Source organism: Suillus fuscotomentosus, assembly GCF_016647785.1.
Source record: "Suillus fuscotomentosus strain FC203 chromosome Unknown F5891scaffold_157, whole genome shotgun sequence".
Classification (NCBI taxonomy): domain Eukaryota; kingdom Fungi; phylum Basidiomycota; class Agaricomycetes; order Boletales; family Suillaceae; genus Suillus; species Suillus fuscotomentosus.
In genome coordinates, this window is record NW_024539669.1 from 46,591 (window position 1) to 72,044 (window position 25,454).

The 25,454-nt window shown below is 48.5% G+C and overlaps 1 protein-coding gene across 1 annotated transcript; it reads left to right on the plus strand.

The window, feature by feature from the left end:
- The first annotated feature begins 220 nt into the window (after positions 1–220).
- Positions 221–3,101, plus strand: F5891DRAFT_1118302 (uncharacterized protein). Its single transcript, XM_041363828.1, has 6 exons — positions 221–1,118; positions 1,174–1,382; positions 1,441–1,630; positions 1,681–1,749; positions 1,802–1,873; positions 2,683–3,101. Exons 1-6 carry the CDS (start codon positions 284–286, stop codon positions 3,042–3,044), a joined length of 1,737 nt encoding a protein of 578 aa, XP_041217476.1. The 5' UTR covers positions 221–283; the 3' UTR covers positions 3,045–3,101.
- The last annotated feature ends 22,353 nt before the right edge of the window (positions 3,102–25,454 follow it).

Sequence of the window (25,454 nt, forward strand, 5' to 3'; positions counted from 1 at the left end):
TGGAAGGTCTGTCCGCATCCTCCATAGGATGATAGACCCTTCATCTGTCCGCATCCTCCATAGGACGGTAGACCCTTCGGCTCATGGAAGGTCTGTTTGCATCCTCCATAGGACGATAGATCCTTCGGCTTGTGGTAGGTCTGATCAGTACCGATCTGCACTGCCTCTGAGATGCACATGTGACCTTAGCCGCGGTTTTAATGAATATCAACCTCAAGATCTTACACTGATTCCACTGGATCTTCTCCCCCAGAAACTGGCTGGCAATGATAGGATTTTCGCGATGCGACACGCGTTGTTTATTTGCCATGGAGTCCATCACATGTCAATGCGCACATTTTTTGTTGGTTTAAACTTTGCGTCTACACTTACAGAGTTTCTGCTTATAGTTTCAAATATGAGCTACCTATATTCAGCTGACGATTTTGATGCCAACAGCAACTTTATCTCAACCGGCCGGTTTTTGGATCCACTAGCTAGAGGTGAAGATACGCCACCCGGTGAAGGTGGTAGACATATTCCCTTGATTAACAATATCGACTGGAACAATCCCTCATTGTACACCATGCCGCTTACCCATGATGAAATTGCAGCTCTCACTCGCGACATAGTGGCCACAAACCACCCCCTTCCAGAGTTGCCTCCCCCCACACATGTTGCTGGCGCGAGCACCTCCTCTGCTCGCACGCCCTCACCTAAGCCCTCTGAAATCCATGATCAAGGCCCAGTAAGTCCCACCCAGTCAGAGGTGTCGGACACCAGTCGAGAGGTGCCAGAGTTACTCCAACGCGAAGCAAACACGTCCACATGGGCAGCACGAAACCCAACGCGAGCCACCATCCGTCCTCGGACGCCGCCCCCTCGACTGACAGATGCCCAGAAGGCGTCTCGTAAGATCAAGAGGGACCAAACGACGGAGAAAAGGAAGCGCTTACATAACACTGTCGCTGAATACCTGGAGGAACAACGAGTGAAGATCGAAGCGCTCTCACGAGCTCATAGTGTGACTCCAAAGGTAATCAATGACATCATCGGGAGTCAGACACACTATCGCAATTCTCGCAAGATGCAGGTGAAAAACGCGCTTGTTCACGCTAAGTCAAAGGAGATGAACGCAGGTACGTAAAATACATTTGTTTGATGGTACCGCAAAGCTTATATCATGTCAATTAGACCTACCTGTAGGGTCTCGATATTCGTTGGTGGAGCTCCGCGAAATGGTCGCAAGTGACCCCAAGATGAAAGACTTGACGAGGGAACAAGAGGCCGCCTACATTTCAGCACTCGACGAGCATCATGAAAAAAAGTCGGTTGGTGTTCAGTCAAACAATATAGCAGCTGCGTGTGATGTTGTAGCTATGATGGATAGGATTGTCAAAGAGGTGAGTTTGCCCGAACCTGGACTACAATGAATGAAACTCATACTTTACTCTTTCAAAGCTGGACGACCTGCGAGTTCGGACTGGCGTCTATGCAACGTTATTTGTTGTTCGCAGTCACATTAACGACACAGTTCAAAGTGCGATGCATGGGACCGATAACTCAGAAGACTTCTGGGAGGACGTATACGAGCATCCTATGGCTGATTTCCTCAGGCAATATGAGCAATGGGCGTGCACCCAGAATCGAAGTGCGCATTTCACATTTTTGTATACTACCAGCCTATTCAATATCCTACAGATCTTAACGAACGGGACTCTTTGGAAATGGTACGGAAGCAGGTACATAAAATGATCATCTGTGGTCTTGGTGAGTGAGATCTTGTTTTGTACGTGCTGTCCTCGATTGACGTCGTTCGTAGTCGAGGTGACCGGAAAAAAAGATATCGGCATGAATTACCATAACTATGAAACAGCCATCGTCGAGACATACGGTGTAGAGAATCATGCCTCTCATGGCGTGATATGGCAGTTTTCACTAGGGAGTATACAGCACCAACTCGCAGCACCACTCTGTGTACTGTCCACAGCAATTCCTATATGAGGCGCAGCTTTCCCGCGCAACGCGCACCATGCGCGCACCATTCCCGCGCTTCGCGATGTATACGCGCGCGCGTTCCCGCGCTTGCGCGCCCTATAGCACCAGCCATCCAGATGCATCCATCCACTGTCCACCAAGCTCCCTAGTGCGTATATTTCCATTTCCTTTATTAGCATAGTGTTCCACCTTTATTTTTATCATGGTTTCTCACTCATATATATCTTTACATACCTACTCAGTAGCGCTTCGGCTCCGCATTACAGCGCTTAGGCGCGCTATATAAGCGCCAGCAGTACATACTATTACAGAGGGAACTTTCACCTCTCACTTTACCTAGTCCTTACTACCTAGAAAGTCGCAATAGAACTCTATTCCTTTACATCTCGCACTCTCACATCTCTTGCATCATATTATCACTTGAGTCTAATCTATCTATCATTTCCGCATACACGCACGCGCTTTCCCGCGGTTTGCGCTAATACGCGCGCGCGTTCCCGTGCCTTCGTACCTTGCGCGCACCTGCGCTTTCTCGCGCTTCACTTCGGCGCGTACCTCTAGATCTTCGCTGCACTTGCTTCCCCTTAAGGGTCGAACGTGCTTGCCACCTCAAGCATAGCAGACTAGGCAACACTCGACCTACAACATTTTTAGATACAGTTAGGAGCATCTTTTGTTCCTAGCAGTATTGTTGTTTCTACAACGGTGTATGCCTGGTGGGGTGGCCCCACGGTCTTAATTTCGGGACTGTGGGCGACATTCGCAAGCTGCGAGATGCACTGAAGGCGCGAACGTGCTACTGGACTGTTCTCTCACTGGCGGAAATCAAAGCTCACACTGCCGAACTCGAAGCGCGCTGTTCAGCTGGAGATGTTGTTCGCAAGCCGCGAAAAAAGTGTTCGGACGCTGGGGTACCTTGGAAACGTAAAGCTGCAACTAGCGCAGGTCCTAGTAAGGAGAACCAACGGACGTTGAAAAGAGCAAAAAGGAATTCTGCCCAGCTTCCTCGAGGTCCAAAAAGTGCTGAGTTTGTCCAGTCATCTGATGAAGGGGGTGACAACGACTAGTAGTAGTTTGTATTACCTTAGTCTAGTCTACAGACCAATACAACTCAGTCACGCATCTTAGTCATTGCCTGTGCACGGGCCGTCGAAACCCGTCGTCAATACGTTCATCTGGGCGCGAGATATCGAGATGCACGAGCTCATCATGTCGCACAGCGAGCTCGGACCTTAAACGACGTTAGCAACGTCACGGCATTTGCCGTTATGCCGGTGGCACCCAGTCCCGGTAAGAGCCTATGGATCTACAGCGCTATGTAAAAGTCCCCCATTATTGGAAAGATATTGCAGGAGGCGCTGATTGGCTGTATTTGCCTCGTGTTAGAGGTGCGAACCCTATTTATTATCACCTGTAACTACAGCCCTTATGTGGGAGTCACAGGTGAAATAATCTAACTTAGTCACCTTCATGACCCTTTTCGGTTGGTCACCTGACGTCATTGTCAGCATATTGCTAGACGACGTACATGATATGCGTAGTCTACTACGATATCACAAGTCTATTGCGTCTTTCACCAGCATCAGAAAAGCCTCTCCTCTGACTTTCAAATCTCATTTTCATCGATCCGCCTTCGTAATGGGAACTAACTCTAAGTCTGAGGATGAATGGCGTGCCATTTTGTCTCCACAACAGGTGTGTTCTTCATTCTACACCTTGGACATATGCTCACTCTTTGCGTCGGAGGTAGTTTAGAATTCTCCGTCAGAAGGGAACAGAGGGACCAAATACAGGGGAATACAACCACCATGACACGTCAGGCGTGTATAGCTGTGCTGGCTGTGGCACACCACTATACAAGAGCAGCACGAAGTTTAACAGCGGCTGCGGATGGCCTGCTTTCTTTGATGGTAACTTATCATTTTCGGAAATCCATCTTCTCTCTCATGGTTCATCGTAGCAATCCCTGGTGCCGTTAGTAGGCATGAAGATCGGTCGATGTTTATGACGAGGACAGAGATTACCTGTACCGCATGCGGTGGTCACCTCGGTCATGTGTTCAAAGGAGAAGGATACGACACGCCAAGTACGCTCCTTTCTATCTTGCGTATTTTTGGTCTGGGTCTTACAACCTCTACAGCCGATGAACGACACTGCGTGAATTCGGTCTCGCTGAACTTTAAGGATGAATAAAGTTTTGGTTGCGTGAATATCGTTAGAACGCAGATACAACGTGTACCATTAATGGCCGGTGATGCACCGTCGATTAGAAATTGAGCTTATCCAGTATCTCACCTGAGGAAGAGGACATCGAGAATAGTCGAATCTCCTCAAAGACGGCTTAATCTCTATAACATAGCTGAATAACGAACAGCTGTATTATGACATACTTTGATAATAAGAATGCATGGATAAGCACAGGAGCTGCACACCTCGATAAGAACGTCCAGATAGGCCAATCTCGGAGTACTGCTGCAAATGGACGAATGAAACCCTAGATTAAGACCTAAGTATAGAGTCAGCCACAGGAAACAGAAAGGGTACACGGGATCGGGCGGTGTACAAATGATGCGATTGAGAATCGAGAAGCACAAGGAACAATAACTGGTAAGGCGAGTGATCAAGCTAGTACCAGCTTCATCTTGTCGATGAAATTCTGCGGGAAACGAGGGGTCATCAAAGGGGGTGACTTAGAATCAGTGGTCACCGACTGCCTAGTATTGCTTCACGCGATTGTCACGCGGTTGATGAAAAGATAAGTAGCAAACAATACATCTGTGGTCCTGTTTGTCGAGCTAAAGAAAAACACGATGTCCATTTGTGAATGTCAACTGCATAAGCAGCCCCACACAGTAGTGCCAGCTGATGATGCATACAGCATTGACTTGGATGGATCAGTGCATGAGGCGTGGAGTCAGGTGCCAAACTTACAACTTATGTAATCATGATGACTACGAACCCCCTAACGCTTCAGCATGCAGGAACTTACGAAGAACAAAGAATGTCGGATCGCGAGATCAGCCAATAGATTTGGGACAAGAATTTATTCGGTTAAATAATCAGACAATATTCCTGGTAAGAGAATTATGAGAATGTCGTGTAGGAAGGTCGTGACCACGCAGTGCTGGCTGTGGTATGAGATAGTCAGGATCGAAGCTCTATATGGAGAGCGTACGAGACATGAAGAAACAGATCACAGTGACTCCATGTTAGCAACCATGTTGTCCAGTTCTGCTTGCGACTGCTTGTACTTCTGTTGCATTTCCTGTGCAAGTGTCAGTTGGCATTTTCAACAGCATAAAACACATCGAGATACCTCGAACTTCTTCTCCCATTGATCACGCTCTTGTTCGATCCGTTGAACTTGGCGTTCGAAGTGTTCTGCCTTGACGTCCACTTGTCGCAGCCTGAACAGGTAATCAGTCGTTGATAACAGAGAAAGATGGTAGCCACAACGTACTTCTCCATCGTTTCTTTCACGTTCTTCTCAGCGGCATCAAGTTCCTCCTCCAGTAGTGCAATCTTTCTCGTAAGGTTCTCGTTCGTGCTCTTCAGCGATTCTCCCTCTTCCTGTGAAGCCTTGGCTTCTGCAAGTTTCGCGTCTACCTTGTCAAGCTCCGCCTCAAGAACAGAGATCTTGTGAGACATCGAAGTAATCTCCTGATCCTTTTCAAGGATCAGTTGATCATATTTCTTGTTCTTAGCTTCTGCATCTTCGGCGCGGGTAACCGCATTGTCTGCCTCAAACCGCAGCTGGTTCATTTTCTACAAGCGCATGTTCAGTAAGATCGTATGTACGCAAACGATCACTGCCAACCTCTTTAATCTTCTCCATTGTGTTTGATGGATGTGCAGATGGTATAGACGATGATAGCGGTGAACGAAGAGGAAAACCGACTTGAACGGGCACTTTGCTGGGCACTGCCAATAGCCACAGTCAGCTTAAATGGGATGATACCGTGGGAAACGTGGATTCGACCATAAGCACTTGCCTTTTCCAATCATGATAGGACAATTCTTGGCAATTGGAAACCAAGCTGGTTTGCTGGCGTCTCTGTTCCTTGAAGAAATACAATCAGTATCTCACGTACTCCACGACGAGCAAGAACTGTGAATCTTACAGATGAGCGCACCGGTCGCGCAAGAGGGCAAGTGGCAGGTGCTACTTTTGATCCTGAGCTTCACTGATCTCTTATATCTCAGAACTACCGATCCTCGAGGCCGTGATAAAGTGAGTCTAGTGCGCGCTCTTATTGCTACCAGTCCAACAAACCCTTGCCCACCGCAGCATACGGAACCGGCTTACTGCCCTGAAGAGGGACCGTGCCGAGTTTATCAAGCCGTCAGATGTGAATGCCCTTTACCAGGCCGTCGTTAAACAAGGTGGGTATAATTCTTTCTTTCTTCCAAAGTATTGTTTATCTCATTTTGGATACTTATCTTCCATAGTCACAAAACTCAACGATGTCCGTGATGATAACACGACCTACAACAATCGAGTGGATACAACACTGGCCGATGTGTTCAGCCTCCTTTCCTTGTGTTATCTTACATTGGGGCGAACGAAGGAATGTCCCGCTGTATACTCACAGCTGGCCTCCATGAGGGTCAGTATTCCATCTCTTCACTATCTCATCACGGGTGGTGTGCGCCCTGTGTTGCGGAGACCCAGCCGGCCATTGTCTACCGCATTCCATTCTGTCTCCATATCATCACACATGCGTCTACTGTATGAAGATCCGTGCTGATTGTTATTTATCACGCACAGCAATTACTCAGTCATATGGAAGAATCAGGAGTCTACAATGAATCAGACCTAGCTCCTTTCCAACGGAGACTAAGCGAGCTACGCCACATAGTACAACAAGATGCTGAGAGTAGTAAACACCCCGAAGCTATGACAAAGCTCCTGGAGCGCCAGTTTAATGAATGTGGTGCGCCTTCATCTCCGAATATCCTTTCTAAAGTCGCTTAATGAATGCTGCGGCTCTAAAGATGTTATCATGCGATCACTCCAAGGTTCTCTGTCGGTGCTCTCAGTAGAACTGGTTCCCATTCATGAACGCCTCGTCACGATTCGGAGACAACTAGTTGCGCTGGCTGCCAAAGAGGGTTCACACAAAGCCGAAATAAAGTCTCTGGCTGAGGAACTGCGCAAGATCGATTCGTGAGTGCGCCATCAACTAGACTACATCTTTTGTCTTTATCACCTTCACAGAAAACGTGTCGACGGGAAATTCCTTGGCCCAGGAGGAATTATGCCAGCTTCTCAAGCACTTTGCACCTCCCTCATCGAGGAATGCTTCGACATTCTCCAGCAAATTAAAGCGCAGGACGAGTCAAAGAACGTAGCGTCTTCTCTGAAGCCCATTCATGACCGCCTGAACCAGCTGCGTGCGGAACTGGAGAACCTTGTCCTCACGCATAGATGGAGTCTCCGTGAGACAGATCTTTATAATTATTCGATGAGCCTACACGAGATCGACAAGATGCGTATCGATGGCAAGTTTGTCGATACAGAGGGTAACAGGCCACCAGGACAGTATGTGAGTGGTGTTTGTACTCGTCGATGTGCAACTATTCATACATGTGCAGGTCCTACTGTACTTGCTGAGACGGTGTTATGGTCTTATCTACCGTCTATTATCGTCGAGCGAGCCGGTATCGGAGGAACTCATCCCCATCGTGCGTCTTTCTCCCATCTGCCCTCGATTCTGATTCTCATACATTGCATGCAGGCCAATAAACTCTCCACAGTGAAGAAGTGTCTTAATGAAGTATACAAATTTGGTGGTCCGTTTACGCCCCGGGACCTCTACCCCGTGAGTTTCCGGTCCTTTGATTATTTTGGTGTCAGGGAGTTCATTTTTCATAGTATCAACTGGCATTGCACCAGATCGACTCCATGCGGAAAGACGGCAGATTCGTGGGCGTAGGTGGAAATATTCCCGAAGGACAGGGTATCGTCATGGCACACCTGAACGAGTGTCATGAACTACTAGAGATGGTGCGTCTTGGTCTTGTTGTACTTCCTAGAACAGTAATACCGACGAAGCACGTAATATAGCTCAAGGAGTCCATGGGCGAAAACGAGGATGATCAAGATTATGACGATGAAGATGAGACCGAGACGGAAGTCGCAGCATGAGGCTAATTACTTGTTGCGAACTCTGCCGAATTCGATGTACCCCACTTATAGGCCTTGTATCTCACCATGCTGCTGACTTATATACAATATTACAATCGCGCTGCGAAAATAATCATGGCATTCGCGATAGGACTTTAGTGCGTGTCCGTCACAACGGAAAAAAACCGGGGTAGATACACAAGAATATCTAGTCTACGAGGAGGTAAACGACGAGACGTGGTCCTCAACGACCTTCTTAATTTTAGCCTCCATCTCGGGGGTAACATTGCCAGTCGCAATTTCTTCCAGAAGTGCACTCTGGGTAGCAGTCAGATGTGAACGGAATTCAGCTTCCCATGAAGTGATTTTGTCGACGGGGATGGAGTCAAGCTACATGATAGAGATTAGCGAGTGGCAGGTGAGGCTTGGAAGATAGGTTACGCACGAGACCGTTGACACCAGCATAGATGATGGGCACCTGGATCTCAGTAGGCAAGGGCTGATATTGGCCTTGCTCTTTTAGAAAGCATTAGCTATATTTTTAGATCATTAAACGCAGTTGCTTACTAAGGAGCTCGGTCAAACGAGCACCACGGGAGAGGAGGAAACGTGTTGAAGCATCGAGATCTGAACCGAATTGGGCGAAGGCAGCGACTTCACGGTATTGAGCAAGGTACAGCTTAAGAGAGCCAGCGAACTTCTTCATGATCTTCCTATAGGCGGAGAGAATTGGGTTAAGGATGTTATACGAAAACCGTAAAAGATACGAACGTTTGGGCAGCAGAACCAACACGAGACACGGAGAGACCGACGTTAATGGCGGGACGGACACCACGGAAGAACAGCTCAGCCTCCAAGAAGATTTGGCCATCAGTGATCGAGATGACCTATATGCGAGATGGGGATCAATAAATGTGCAAGACTGGGCAATCACGCACGTTGGTAGGAATGTAAGCGGAGACATCACCACCTTGAGTTTCAATAATGGGGAGTGCAGTGAGGGATCCACCACCGAATTTGTCGCTCATCTTGGCAGCGCGCTCAAGGAGACGGGAGTGCAGGTAGAAGACATCACCAGGGTAAGCCTCACGACCGGGGGGACGACGGAGGAGGAGAGACATTTGACGGTAAGCAACGGCCTGCTTCGACAGATCATCATAGATAATGAGGGCTAACATAGTACTCAGTACCGAGTTCGCCCGAAGAAGCGAATAATATCATACCGTGCTTGCCATTGTCACGGAACCACTCGCCCATTGCACAGCCAGAGAAGGGCGCAAGGTACTGCAGGGGAGCAGCCTCTGAGGCGGTAGCAGCAACAATAATAGTGTACTTCATTGCGTCGTTTTCCTCGAGGGTCTTGACTAGCTGGGCGACAGTGGAACGCTTCTGGCCGACAGCAACGTAAACACAGTAGAGCTTTTTGTCCTCATCCTTGCCATCATTCCATCGCTTCTGGTTGAGAATGGTGTCGATTGCTACGGCAGTCTTTCCGGTTTGACGGTCACCAATGATAAGCTCACGCTGACCACGACCAATAGGCACCATGGCGTCAATAGGCTTGAGACCGGTCATCATAGGCTGGTTGACCGAACGACGGGGCAAGATACCGGGGGCCTTAAGAGAGGCACGTCTCCGCTCGGCAGCCTCAATGGGACCCTTTCCGTCAATTGGGTTACCGAGAGCGTCGACGACGCGACCAAGAAGACCTGGGCCAACGGGAACATCGACAATCTGACCAGTGCGCTTGACGGTGTCGCCCTCCTTGATGAGACGATCGTTACCGAAGATGGAGACACCGACGTTGTCAGCTTCCAAGTTGAGACACATGCCCCGGACACCGGACGAGAATTCCACCATCTCCTCGGCTGCGAACAAGGTTATTTGCACGGAACGAATTGTCGAGAATCACGGCTTACCCTGGACATTTTTAAGACCCCAGACACGTCCAATACCGTCACCAACGCCTGCAGATATTATGAGACCAACAGACTGGAAATGACCACCGCGACTACGCACTCAAGACACGGCCAGTCTCCTCAACGTTACCACTGATAGCAGTACCAGCAATACGGGACTCCAGTATTGAAGAAACCTCGGATGCGGCTGTTTAAGACACGCAATGTGACAAATAGTACCGGAAAGTTCCAATACACGTCAAACACAGTAGGATACGCCGCACAGGAGTACGCACCAGGCTTTGCGGTAGCATATGACCGAGAGGCAAGTGCAGCGACATTCTGAACATAAAAAAGTTGTATGAGCATGAAATTGAGTAGGAGAAAGCGGCAAAAGCAGGACCTTGGGGGCAGCAGCAAAGGCAGCTCTGCGCGCCGAGTTCTGGAGAGCGATTCTGTGCATTGTCGCGACAGGAATGAGTTGGATGGGAAGGAATGAGCAGAGTCGATGTTAAAGGAATTTCTCGGAACAGACTTAATTTAAATCTCCGACTAAACCGGTTCTCCGTGTCACAGTGTCACGCGGTCACGTAGTCTTTACTTGAAGAGAACTGCCGGTTGCCTGCTGGTCTTCATTTCGCCATGGCGAGTTGGCAATTTCGCAGCTGGCTATCAAATAATCTAAGACGCGGTCGGTCATTTTTTTTTACATATTGGTAGTGCTTTCTGATACGATTTCTAGTGGCGTCATGTTCGGTGTCAACACAGGCAGCGCTCCCGAAAAATACTAGTGCCGCGTTTTCTCTTATCCGTTCCCAACCTTCGCAATACATTGTCGCATCTCTCGCAGGACGTAAATATCTCCTCGCACCCAAGGACTTACTCACAGTCCCACATCTGAAAGACGTACGCGTTGGCGACGTGTTGGCGTTGCAGGATATACATGAAGTTGGCTCACGGGATTACACCCTTCGCGGTGATCCTGTAATATCCTCAAGTCGCGTTAAGGTTGATGCTACCGTCGTCGAGCATACCAAGGGTAAAATGGAGGTGGTGTTCAAGAAGAAGCGTAGAAAGGGTTACCAGAAGACGATCAAGAACAAGCATCCATACACTCGTCTGCGTATAGGCTCTATTGAGTTCCCTGATCCTTCGAATCCATAGCATTGGTCCGAGCATTATAATATTTTTGTTTTCTAATCAGTCAAATCATCACGCACAAGAAAACGGAAGTTAGTCAATATTAAAACCAGTGGATAAGTATCATATCTCCCCTTCTTCAGGCGTTTCCGCCCTCCGGGATCGTTCTCCGCGCTCCTCTCTAAAATCTACATCAGGATCGTAGCGAGCACGCTTTTCAGCGCGTTCACTATGTGCCCTATCAGAACCTCGCTTCCGTTCTCTACTCTGTTCTGGTTTATCCCCTGCAACATCTTCCTCGTCCCCGTATGGCGGCGCATCAGTCCGACTATAACCACGTTCCCTTGAACCTTTCCTACGCTTGCGCTCATCCCTTCCGTCCCGCTCGTCTCGGGTATGCCGTTTGTGCTCGCGATCCCTGTCCCTATCTCTGTCTCTTTCCCTGTCCTTCTCCCTATCACGTTCACGTTCACGATCCTTTTCCCGCTCACGCTCGCCATGCCCGTCCTTGTCACGGCCATGGTACCCGTCGTGGTCCTCACGGTGGTGGTGTCTGGAGCTCCTGTCCCGCTCACGATCTCGCTCGCGGTCTCGCTCTCTGTCACGGTCATCGCGGCGGTCACGGTCACGATCCCGCTCACGTTCGCGCTCAGGCTCCTTACGACGTCTACTCGTCGTTGAAGCACCATCCTCCGACGGAGCCTCGCGTAGTCGTTCCTTTTGCCTCTTCACAAACTTGGCAAAGGCTGAACGTCGACTCTCATCATCGTCTAGGGCCTTGTACTCTGGGAGGTTCTCAATGAAGGGGACAGCCTGCATAAGGATTAAATTAATATCTGATGTCAAGGGAGGGCCACGAAAGACGCACGGCTTCATAGGACAATGTGATGTCAAGCGGCTCGGGAAGCTTCTTCATCGCGTAGCGAAGATCATCTTGTAGGTGCCTCTGCCTTCTCTCTGTGCGGCGCTTCTCTTCATTCTGCTTCTTCACGACTTGATCGTGGATCTACCAGACTCATAAGCACTCTCGTCATTTACACACAGAAAAGTAACACACCGTGTCATACACCTCGCGCAAATCATCCTCCCCGAGCTTGCCTACGCTGTCAGGGTCCCTCCTTATGCGAGCCTTGAACTCTTCGAATGTCGTCTGTACGGTCACCACGCTCACGGATTCTTTATCCTTATCGTTCTTCACTACGTCCATGACATTGGGGTCATCGCCACGCCTGGCACACTCCTCAGCAATAGTGATCTTAGCATCGAGCCTCTGGTCAAGTGCGTCGATAGCATCCCAGAAAAGTTCCAAGGGATTCGATCCAGGCTTGCCGAGCATATTGAGGTATCGCTGATCAGAAGCAAAAGTTGGGTAAACATGACGCCATTTGCTGCGCGCCTTGATTTTTCCAGTAGCCACAAGATCTTGCAGCAATCCCCTGAACGCCTCTCTGGCTTTGCGCTCCTCACGTGTCTTCTCAACTTGGGCGCGGCGCATGTGCTCCTCAAACTCACGTTCTTTGACACGCGAGTAATCTTCGAATGCAAGGAGGATATCTAGCGTAGGAAGCTTGCGCAGCTCAGAATCAGCTTGCCAGTCGAGGGACTCAGTGACCATTTCGTGGGCCTTGCGCCAACGTGTGAGGACATTCACATCGAGTTCTTTGAAAAGAGACACGACTTTGGAGATTGCGCGCGTACGCGCAGCACGGGTTTCTTGCTGTGGATGTGAGTGTGAGTCAGATTGTATTCATGATCAGGAGAATAAACAAGAATGCACCACTTCGCGCTGCTTGAGCTCCGCGACGTATTCCTCAAATATGAGCTTTCGCTCAGCCTCGATACGAGCTAGTTGCCAGATGGGATGCTGCGAGAACAATTTATCCGCAGTAGCGAATGTAGTGTAATGAAACACATTCGGATTGCCCTTGAGCATGTTACGTATAGCTGGGCGGAGCTTGGAAAGCCGTGCTTCACGCTCTTCTTCTTCCTTCTGACGCAAACCGTCTGTGTACTGGGCATGCCACAACAATTAAGTAATACAATATACCGTGAACGAAGGAAACGCACCTTCTGCCAAGTTGCTTTCTTCTCAGCTAAAGAGTTCAAAGCCTTATATAATGGATCCGTGATGATGGTACGCATAGTCTGGTCCCATGTCCAGTCCGCATCGACACCCGCCTTGCGCAAGAGATGCATAAAAGCTTTCTCACCCTCCTCAAAGGTGGCGAAACCATTGTGAGGAATGGTAGGGTCATCCGGAAGGTTCGGCCTTGCGGGAAGAACGCCTGTGTTACTGAAGGGGAGCGAGGCAGAGCCTGCAGTGGCTACGGTGCCGTCAGGCTGCGCTGGGGCTGTCGCAGCATGAATTGGAGCAGACGAAGTGCTGTATTGAATGATAAGGAGAAAGGGCAGGTAAATAGGCTAGGGACATACGGAATGGAACCAGCGACGACAAGTTGGCTGTTTTGTTTCTCCTTCTCGACTTTTTCAAGGAGCAGGAGCAGCTCGTCTGGCATGTCCCATTTTGATTCTTTGGATTCGGTCTGCTCAAGTAGATTAGATACTGATGAGAAATATCTTCATCGTTGGACGCACATTGTAATAATACTTTCTGCCTCCGGAGAAGTATTCTTTCCATTTTGTCTCCCCGAGAGCTTTCTGGAGGGACAGGCTATTATGAGTACACAGCTAGAGGGAAAAAATGTTAAATCACCTCAAATGGAGTCTTCAAGTCTAAACAGTTCACAATTAGCGCAGGACAGGACAGACAAAACTTCGATGCGCACCGTCTGGCTTCTCCCAGACACTTTCACGAGTGCCAGTATTGAACCAGTATGTCCTTCCTTCTGGATTTCGATGTTCAGTCTATTCCACCTAGTCAGTATCCTTTCTATGAGAAGCGATGGCGACGAAACTTACCCACATACTTTGCAAAATGGCAAGCTATCGACCAAAGTAATATTTGATCTCATACCAAGTTCTTCAAAGTCCGACTCGCGTGATTAGTCATCACACAGGCGCTTAAAGTTGGCTATCCGCCACTAGACCACACGTATTACCTAAGTGACCAACCATGGTGCGCCCATTTACTCAATCCCAACATAGCTCCCACCCATTCACATCCAGTCATCCCGTATCGAACTACTTAATGCTGGTCTTCTTCGCAGCGACGGTCGCAGACCTCATGAACTACGAACACTAGCCATCAACTTCGCACCACAAGGAACAGCAGATGGCAGCGTCACCTACTCACACGGCCTCACTCAAGTACGCGTCTCAGTCCTCGGTCCACACGAACCAAAATCAGGAACAAGACGCGAGACATTCCACGACCGTGCAACACTAAACGTCGAAGTCCAACTCACCCCTTTTGGCATCGGTGAACGAAGAAGAAGAGGCAGAGGCGACAAGTAAATATATCACCTATACCAACACTTTATTACATCGCTAATACCACTCAGGCGTGTCCTCGAACTCGCAGCATCAATAAAAAGCACATTCGAACCAGTCGTACAAACCCATCTCTACCCACGCAGCACAATCGATATCTTTGTACATGTCCTCCAGCTCGATGGCGGCTTCCTCCCCGCTTGCATAAATGCCTCCACCCTCGCTCTAGCAGCCGCAGGCATCCCCCTCTTTGACTTTGTCTGCGCCATCGGCGGCGGCGTGCATGGCACCCAACCCTTACTTGATCTGACTGCAGTCGAAGAAAATGATATTCCGAGCGTCGTGGCAGGGGTGATGCCTCGTACAGGACGCGTGACGCTCGTCCAGATGGAGACCAGGTTGCATATGGATCGCTTTGAGGAGGTGTTTAAAGTTGCGTGTGATGCAGGTGAGGTATTATGGAGTGAGATGAGGGATGCTCTCAGGGAACGGACGGGGGATTTGGTGGATAAACTTGGGGCTGGACCCGGAATGGTTGTGGCGAAGGAGACTGAAGAGTCGTAGGATTGATTACGACGACTATCTGTAAGTCAGAGCTTGTGATTAGAGATACTTGATTTCAGATAACGAATGACAGGCCCACTAGTCCTGACACGGACGTTCACAGCACGGAGCATTTGATCCCGCGGAACCAATTCGCGTCCACCCCACGTGCGTGCTCCACCTGCGCGCCACCTGCACGATCTTTGTGTACAACACTACACGCAGAGATTTATCTTTCATGTCGCACGCTAGCTTGTAGAGTACCGCTATGGATTCAATATCATATGCAGGAAACAGTGCATCAATGGAAGCCCACAATCCCCTAGAATTGTACTATCAGATCAAACGCGGATAACGCGGATACTTCACTTCTTTATCTGCTGTAGGAAGACTACTTCGTTCCGCAAATTAATACCTCATGCTCATGTGGTCACGAATTCGAAGTTAGTACCAATTCCCATTATTCATACGCCACTTGATTATGGTCAGGCAAGCTCACAGAAGGCGGCCAGGCCTTATTGTGTGTGCAGTATAAAGACCCTTCATGCGTGATCGGTTTCCCTAACGTTGAACCTGTCGCGATCATCTATCATGTCCAGGTAAGATGTGTCAAGTGTTTATTTATCTGGAAATGTTGCATGAAACGGAAGCTGAATTTTCCCATAGTTCCCAATTCCCAGCTCAATCTGCGTCTCTTCTCGGTAAACTCGGTGTCGAGGCTGCTGCAGACCCGACCATCACACCAAAGCCCAAGATCTAGCCATTAGATGAATGGATCGCAAGCAGAGATTACGTCGCGAAGCTAGGGAATAACTCGCGGCTGGAGTATTTCAGCGGGACCGTCACTGATCAGCAGGCGCTTTGGAAAAAGACAGAGGAGATTAGTGATAAAGAAGGAAGAATGGACTTTTTCATCGCTGCGGCTGGTATTCTTAGGTCACCCATAGACTGTCTGGAATACCCGGCAGAGGAGTACAGAGAGGTGGGTGATTATTGACAGTTGCTTTCCACCGACCGACAGTTTTTGAGATCAACCCCGTGTGAAGGTCCTGGATGTCAACGCCAGTGGTGTCCTCTTCACTGCGCAGGCTGCTGGTAGACAGATGTCGCGATTCGGATGCGGTGGCAGTATTATTCTTATCGCATCAATGTCGGGCAGTGTCAATAACAGGGTGCGCATCTCCCAAAAACTGTTATGGCCATGTTTGCATACTGACCCTGTATAGGGCCACGCCTGGGTATCGTACAACACCTCCAAATCAGCTGTCCTGCAGATGGCTCGCAGCATGGCTTGCGAGCTTGGCGAAAAGAAGATTCGCGTCAACTCGTTGTCTCCAGGATATATGTACACCAGGTTTGTCTCGCGATTAATTGCATTGCAGTGCTAAATCATGATGGCTGTGATAGTATGACTAGAGCATATCTGGACAAAGAACCGCACCTTCTCGATGTGTGGTCTAATATGAACCCTATGGGTCGACTCGGACGCCCTAACGAGTTGCGCGGTGTAGTGACGTGGTTGGTATCTGATGCATCGACATTCTGTACGGGTAGCGAGTGCGTCGACTTCCTTTTATTTCTTTGCTTAGCAGTGAAGCTAAGTGTAAAATTCGCAGTATTGTCGTCAGCGGTGGTCTTCACTCATGGTAATGGAGCACTCGAGGAGGAAGGGCGAGTCCGTCCAATCATGAGGTCCATCATGACCCGCCTCGCATGTGTACATTGTACTTCGATTGAAGAAAATGTGTTACATAGACCAAAATTTCAAAGCAGAAAGCCATATCCATGGGACGTTTACACTTGACCTACATGTTATACCACAATCACGATTCCTCTGCTACTGTAAGTTAGTCTTTCAGGATTTCGAGGTGATCTCCACAGACGAACCTAACACAGTGAGGTGCACTAGTGTGTTCACGGACGCATCAGGGAATCACGGGACAATGCAGCAGGGAAATATCTCCGGATTACTGAAATAAGACATTAGCAGACTACTCTTGGGAGCATGCAATTATGCACACATTACGAAACCAGTGCTGAACTTTGGAGTAACTGGAATTTCCATGCCGCGTTCGTCGCGAGCTTTATGGGCCGAGAAAAAGGCCAGAAAATTCACGATCGCTATCCAGAAACATGAAATGGATACCAGAAAGGCATCCTCAGGATCTGTGCTGCTGGAGATATGTGATGGTGGTGCTCATGAAAAATCGGCATACATTCATGGATTGACGATATTGCTTCCACTCACGAAGAGTCTAACTTGGTGGACGTCGGGATCCTCAGACAAGAAGCTAAAGGTGCAGCTGTGCCGTGTCCTCCTGCTAAGCTCTGACCAGTCATCAGGCCTTCAGGTTTGACTCGTGAGCGACCGCCTTCCTTCGTCTGAGGATTTCCCGAGGAAGACTATGTTGTCGTCATAGACGATTTCCAGCGAGGTTAGCCAATAAGGTACCACATTCAAAAACTATTTTCCGAAGCGTGGCTGAAAGTTCCAGCTCAGTGAGGAGCGTTCCCGTTTTTAACAGTGTCTGTTAGTCCAGGTACATTGACGAGTATAGTTTTGCTCTGGGTGCTACATACCGACAGGAGGGTGCGTTGTGGTAGATATCGCACCGGGCAAAGTTGAGCCAGAAGAACATTCTGACCCAGAATGACACAAATTATTTTGGAAGAACGATTGGCAGATGTTCCATCCATACTTAGAACAGCGTTCTAAATTAAGCGAAGTACATCGGCCGAGACAATAGTGTCATTTCGACTTGCCTTGAGATCTAGACACTTAGGCCTAGGAGCGATGCTTTTGGGATAGTTCAATACGCGTGCACACTCATGCCCATTTAGGTTTCACATCGCATGCAACATAATGCATAACCGGTTAAACCAGTCAGGCCGCCTCGAGGTGGTAATCTCGCTCTAACTAAGGAGTATTCAGACCACCCCATGATGTGCCCATCCAAGGCATTATCATCCCTACCCACTGTATTTGTACCTGACCAAAAAAATCAGTTCTGCCGTGTGATGAACTAGCTTGCATAGAAACTGACCAGTTTGTTCTGTTTGATTCATGATGAATAGATGAATGACCGAAAATATTATTATGCCATACCTTGCAATGACTGCCTCCTTCCTCACCGCACGCTTAGGGTCATCCAAAACCTTTGCTAATTCCTTCAATACACGCGTCTTGTAAGGATGCAGTAAATCATATCGCACAGTGCCTGGCAGCAATGCCAGGTATTTGAGCGCCGCTACGCGTACTCCCTTTGGCCATTCAGTAGTCCGAGCAAAATCAATGAACACGTGAACGACGCACAGGATCAGGCATTTCCGAACACATGCAATTTTTAAGCATGGCAAGCACGAGAGTCGACGCATACATCGAGACAGCGTCCTTATCAGCGGATGTAACATCGATATTGTTAGACAACGTGTTAATAATGTGTGAACGAATGGATGGGTCAACGAGGTCGAGTCCGCGTAGTAAAATAGGCATCAGCTAAGGGAACGCCGTCAGCAAACCAACCAATATGCTTTAGTCAAATAAAATGACGACTAACTGAGGGCATCTGACTAGCGTAGATTGCCTTCGGTACAGCATTGATGAGGTACGCCAAAGCAACCAAATATGATGTCTCTCTTCGCGATCCTTGCGAATAGGAAGTGTGTTAGATTATATGGAGTATGAACACTCTACACACCCTTGGCTCCTTCTAACAACCGCGGCATCACTACATTGAAGTACTTCTGCACGTGTAGAATCTAAAAATACGCAGTTTTTTTAGGATGATTCTGCTAGGTTTCCTTTGCATACCTTAAGAACAGCATCATTGCGTTTCGTCAATATGACATCCTCGCTTGCAAGCAAACCGATCGCTCGCGCTGCATCCCAGTCGACTGTGTTGTCATCCAAAAGCTCGAACAGGTGATTAATGAATGCATTTGCAGAGGGATGAGAGCGAACAAGGAGCGCCCTTGTAATCTGGAGAGAAAAATCAGGGCAAATAAGGTGCGAGCTAGAAGGCGAGTACAGATATCCAGGTACTGATTGCGTTCTTGCGTGCTTCTGTCGGGATACTTGTGTTTTTGAGGGCTGATGACGAGTAACCCTCCAGCTGGGATGTCAGAAAGTCAGATGCATCTGAAGAGAAGTGATCAGTCCGATTACAATGAACATATGTGATAAATCACCATCAACATGCTTATTAACATTGGATGCAAGAACATGAGATGCAGCTTCTCGTTGTAATATTGTACTGGATGGGCTATCACTCCACGCGACCAGTTCGGAGAGGAAAGTGGATAGATTGTCGACAGGCATCCGAACCTTGAAGCGGCATTAACAAAAGCACCGAAATTCAGGTTGAAAAGCGGCATACCTCCTTGCGTAATGATACAATGGTAGAAGAGAAAAGAGTGAAACTGTTCCGTTGTCGGGGACTGGCATTGAGCTAGGATCGGAGTCAATGTGACGTACATAAGGGGAATGTGAGTGTTGCACTCACATGGAGAGGTGCGAATGGTATGGCTGAGTTTAAGAGACCACCAGTAATCAGCTTCACGTCACCTTGCGTATAGGCGGCAAACACAGCGGCAACAAGCTTTTCTTGCCCCCTGCTACCTTTATCAATGGTGTTCACTCAGAGATAAGACAAAGACTCACGCAATAGTCAAGGTCTGACTCACGAGCCTGATAATCCTCGCCCCAACTTGCAGCAGCCTTGGATCTGCAGCGATAGCCACCACCTCCGAGCTCGCTAGCGCAGCATCCAAGTACAATCTGAACATGTGCGGCAGTAGCTGCTCGGCGTACTTGGGGACATCTACGTCTTTCGAAGAGACTTTGACGTCGAGTGTATTTGCGAGTGCCGTGAGGATAGCATGGGCATACGCAGCTGTACTTTCCTGGTCAATTGTCCTAGATGACAAGATTGCACAAAGGATATCAAGTTTGGCGATGAGCCTGACAACTAATGTCTCAAAAAGTTGTGGTTGTACACAAAGGGCACTGAGGGACGAAAGGGCGCGCCAGTAAGATGCGCGCTGCGTGATGGCATCCCTTGATGGAGCAACATCTGGGAGGAAGGAAAAAAGGATTGGGAGCGTCTGCGATGACAGATGGTGCGGGGCAATACCAGCGATGGTAGAGAGAAGCGCGAGGGTGTCCATACTGAAACCATGAACCTCAGTAACTCATCGTAGATGGAGAGAAAAATGTTCATACGTCACGTCTTCTACTTCATCAGGCTCCTTGCGTAGTAGTTCGCTGACCTCAAGCACTATGTACCCAAGCTCATCATCAGCTACTAATTTAGGAGTGCGCACAAGTGCGTTTAGACCATGCAGTGCTGGCAGGCATGTCGCAGGTCCTTTCAAGCTGACAATGAGGAGCCCAAGGAGGGGATCCTTCGAGGCAGCGAGTGGGGATAATGTTGACTGAGAAGATCGAGAAACGGAGGCATGCGTAACATCACCCCGGCAGGCTTCAATCAACTCTGTGAGTAATATAACCACTGACGCCCGGTTTGATACCTCATCTGGGTCATGGAAATTTCTGATGAGAAGCTCAGCAGCTTGCGAGACTGCAAAACTGGAAAGTGGTCCTGATGAATGAAGACTGTTGAGATCCAGCTTGTACCATTGTACAACGCTTACCATTAGCTCGGGCAAAGGCACATATGACCTTCATTGCAGCTCTTGCTTGGGATTTCTCAGGCTCCTTCAACGTTTGTATGCACTCGCTACACATGTCTTGTGCGAGGCTCGTGATGGAGTCCTCACCTACTGCGTCTTGGGATTTATCAGCATGCATGGTTCTAAGAAGGACCTGAAGTGTATTGAGGGCTGAATGTTCGGTATCTGGATCAGTTGGTTGAAAAATCTGATTTCACGTAATGTTATACTCAAGATTCCAGGGGATAAAATCTTACTTCGATTTTCAGAGAGCTCCAAATTTTCTTCCCCAACTCGCGCGCCACAACAGGTCCGTAGACCGGAAGACAGGTATCCATTGCATGTAGAGTATCTCGCTGCCGATGGATTATTAGATTAATATTTAAATATCACAAGTGCAGCAGTGACCTTGGTTGAGGGTGATCCAGCAGTAAGCTTTTCCAGAAAGACTGGAATTCCAAGGAGCCCGAAGGCTGGAGTTGCGCACAGACAGAGTCTGCAGCAGCATTAGAAAATGGAAGACACAGTGTGTAAGACCTTATCGCACCGAAGAGACTGCTTCAGATCATCTGCGCTGATGCCATAAGGATCGTCGGGTGGTGGTCGGAATGTGATGGGAAAGTAGCAGAATGTTATGTCAAAGAAATCCTATGTACGACGGTTGGACGTGGAGCAGATGGCATAACAGCGAACCGTACCTCAGTGTGAGCAAGAGTGTCGAATTCTGCCAGCACAACTCGAGCAATGGCAAATGCCAACATGAGATTTCGAGGGTCTTTCTCTCCGACTGCAAGGTTCACATATCCCGCAAGGAAAGCACTTCCCATCTCCTTGAGGGTGTCTCGATGGCTAGCGATCAGAGAATTGACGATTGAAAAGACGAAGAAGCGAGTGGACTGCACAAGGGCTCTCATTTTGACATTGGCGAATATACTAGGCGATATTAAAAGTAACGGAAATGCACGACAATTCAAGTACGTACGCGTTGATAATATCCTTCACCTCGGCCGACTGTATGTTAGGAAACTTGACAAGGTAAGAGAGACCGTTGAGTGCAGGGATGATGGTCTCAAGATCTTCAAGCTTGCTGCAATAAAACGTGGTGAGTACACGAACTATTAAAGGCGGTGAGTAGAATTAATTCATCCTTGAGGTGACCTGTACTTACTAGCCTGGCGATTGAGCTTTTCGTGTGGACATCGTCCAAGAACAGATGAGAGAAACTCGACACCTGCAATGACTAAGAACAAGAACACCGACAAGTGAGTGACATGTTCACCTTTCGTCCGCAAGCGGTCCTCCTCAGATGTTAAGAATTCACCAAGAGCCTTTATAATATCCAACAAAGTTAATTGACCAATTGATATTCCTGAAGAATTCATTTAAATTTTGATATCGCCTTGCAACGAAATGTGTACCAGCAACGCTCTCATCGACCTCGGAGTCCTTCTCTGATGCCATCCAGGAGCGAACCAAACGCTCCGCTGTAGTCATTTTCGCCGAACTGTGGTACCAGCCGATACCGGAAGGCAGTGGCAGTTGAAGGAGATTAGAATCATTACTAGATTCGAAAAGGAAAGTGGAAGCTCAACAAATCAACATCAGCGCATATTGTCACACGGAAATTCTGTCTGATCGTGTTTCGGTTGAAGCTCTTGAAGGTGACTGTATGCATATAGCGCCAGCTGTATTTTCACCAAGTTTAACTAGCAAATGCTTCGCAGCATACTCTCATGTAATCATCGATGCTGTCCACGACAAACTCACCTCAAGGTCTACTTCTCTTCGACGGCGCTGACAGCGAACGATAAGCCGCCCTCGAAACACAATGACAAAATTAACTATAACCCGGATATCTCTTTCTCTACCACTGTCGACCCGAAATATCTCAAGTACCCAATGCTTTCGTCGCATGACCTAGAGTCTCATCGTAAACCACCAACCAGAGTACGGATGCTAGTCCGAGATTTCATAGAAGATTCATTGTACAATCCGCACTACGGCTATTTCAGCAAGCGCGCCACGATTTTCACTGCACCTCCTCATTGCGGTGGCGTTGAGGGAGGCTTTGATTTTAATAAGTATAGAGACAGTGTTGAGTTTGAAGTCGACGTTGCAAAGAGGTACGGGGAATTTGGCAATGGAGAAGAGGACGGTCCTGGGAGGCAACTCTGGCACACTCCGACAGAATTGTTCAAGGTGGGCAACCCTGTTTTTCGTGTTATTGGTACAGACAGCTAAAATGTCCTACAGCCATGGTATGGACAGGCGATAGCTCAGTGCCTAGTGTCCGAGTACCTGCTCAAATACTTCCCTTACGAAGACTTCAAGGTCTACGAACTGGGAGCCGGCAATGGCACGCTGGCGCTGAATATCTTGGATTTTCTAAAGACGCACTACCCAGATGTTTATGACCGCACACAGTATACGATCATTGAGATTAGCGAGAAGTTGGCACGGGCACAACGGCACCATCTACATCAACGGGGCCATGGCCAGGTCGTGGACGTGGTGAACCAGAGCGTTTTCCAGTGGCAACGCAAGGAACATGCTCCATGTTATGTGGTAGCAGCGGAGGTGGTCGACAATTTTGCACACGATGTAGTGCGGTATGATCTAAAGACCCTGGAGGCATATCAGGGAGTCGTAGCTGTGGACGAAGTGGGCGATTTCGTACCGTTTTACACGAAGATCAGTGATCCGCTCATCGCTTCTTATCTTGCGCTGCGTCGGCGGCTGTCACTTCCAGTCCCGCTACCCCGATTCCTCCGTTCGCCAACTTTGCGGAAATTGTACGCATCTTTACCATTCGCACCAAACCTTTCACCCCCAGATTACATCCCGACGAGACTGTTGAGCCTACTGAAGATACTACGTACGCACTTTCCTCGCCACCGGCTTTTATTGTCAGACTTTTCATCGCTACCGGATGCGGTGCCAGGCTTAAACGCCCCTGTAGTACAAACGCGCGTTGGCACGACCATGATTCCTTGTGGGACTGTCTTCGTGCAGCAAGGCTGGTTCGACATTATGTTCCCGACGGACTTTACTGCTCTTCGCGAGATGTACGAGTTCTTGTTATCACAGGCGGGGCCCGACGCGGATGAACAGGACGAACTCTCGTATGCAAGAGTGTCGCCGTTGACATCGAGCACATCTCCCCTTTCGCTTGGAGCCGATTTCTTTTCATCCCGTGCTCGCCGCTCACCTCTGGATGGCGTGACGTCTGCGAGTGGGCTTCCCGTTGGTGAGCGGAAGAGCAGTGTGTTCAGTCATGCAGAATATCTGGAGACATATGCAGACCTTGAGAAGACGAGGCTGGTGAATGGGGAGAATCCAATGATTGGGTTTTATGAAAATGTAAAGGTGTTATTTTAATGGCGTTGTTAATGAATTTTGCATCATGATTCAGAAGATTGTCCAATTGGGTAATTTTCGTTATCTGGGCCACGTGGCGGCCAATATGCACTAGGCTATCTGAGTGTGCAAATGATACAATATCATCGACCACCATCTATCACCGGTCACCGATCACCCCCTTCATGGACCCACACTGGTTTGACGGTGTTGCTAGTGCACGGCAAGCACTTTGCTACTCTGAACAGACCAGAAATGATGCTAGTGCAAGAGCAATCCAGTTTGCGGTAGCATCCGTATCGCGAATTATCTAGAATATTCGGGCAAAGTTACCACATAAAACGTTGCCAATCTAACTGTTACTGAACCTGATACACAACGCATTTCCCCGTCCCTGATGGCATTGTACAGGGGCTAAGTTATCGTAAGGCAAATGCAATCAAATCATACAGAAGTGCATCGCCGCCGATCCAACTTGTAGTCCAAAGTATGATATAAAATTAAGAGTTTGTAATCACTCCTGCAAATTAAATACTTGACGGATTCGATTGGTATAATCGTATGAATTAGATCCTCGAGGACCAATCGCAGTGACAACAGTTGAACGGTCCCCTGTCATGTGGTGCATGTAATAAGCCAAAGGCGTGGTAGAATGTGAACTCTCCCGAATATCAGCAAGCTTTAACGCCGTATCCAGTCCAAGTTTCTGTACATCTTCGAGTCCAACGGGCTCTTCTCTCCTTGCCAGTTGCAGCAGACCAGAGACCAGCCATTCTGTGATCCCATAATCTTGAGCAAGAGCAACTTTGTCTAGAGGTCTCATAGCGAGCATAGGCTCCATCTGTTCAATGGCGAATTCCTGAACGCGGGTGAAGCTCCACATTTTGGATAGCTTCAATATGCCTATCCACTCCTCGAGGGTGGCATCCGGGGAAGCTGATAAACGGGTAAATGGCCTTACAAAGGAAAAACGCCATCAGGATCCAAGTCACAAATTCGTGAAGCGATTCTCATTGATACTCACATGGGATATAAAACCTTCATGAGGGACTGGAACTCTTCCCTCTGAATGCCCTCGAGAACGATAGGATTTGTGTCTGAGTAACCCTCAGCTCCGTCGGCTTGAACAGGTAGTAGAAACAAATCGCGAAAGACGTCTGACTGCGACTCTAGGGTGTCGCGAGGCACTCTGAATAAGTGGTCCTCAACCTGGCGCAGACAGAGTGAGCACTGAGCTGCTGCATGCCAGCCGCTGCCCAATAACAACTCACCAGAAATGTGATGAAAGTGAAGTAAAATTGTTCATTGTGTTTGGGAGTAGGCATTGCAAGTTGATATCAGCCTGGTGAATC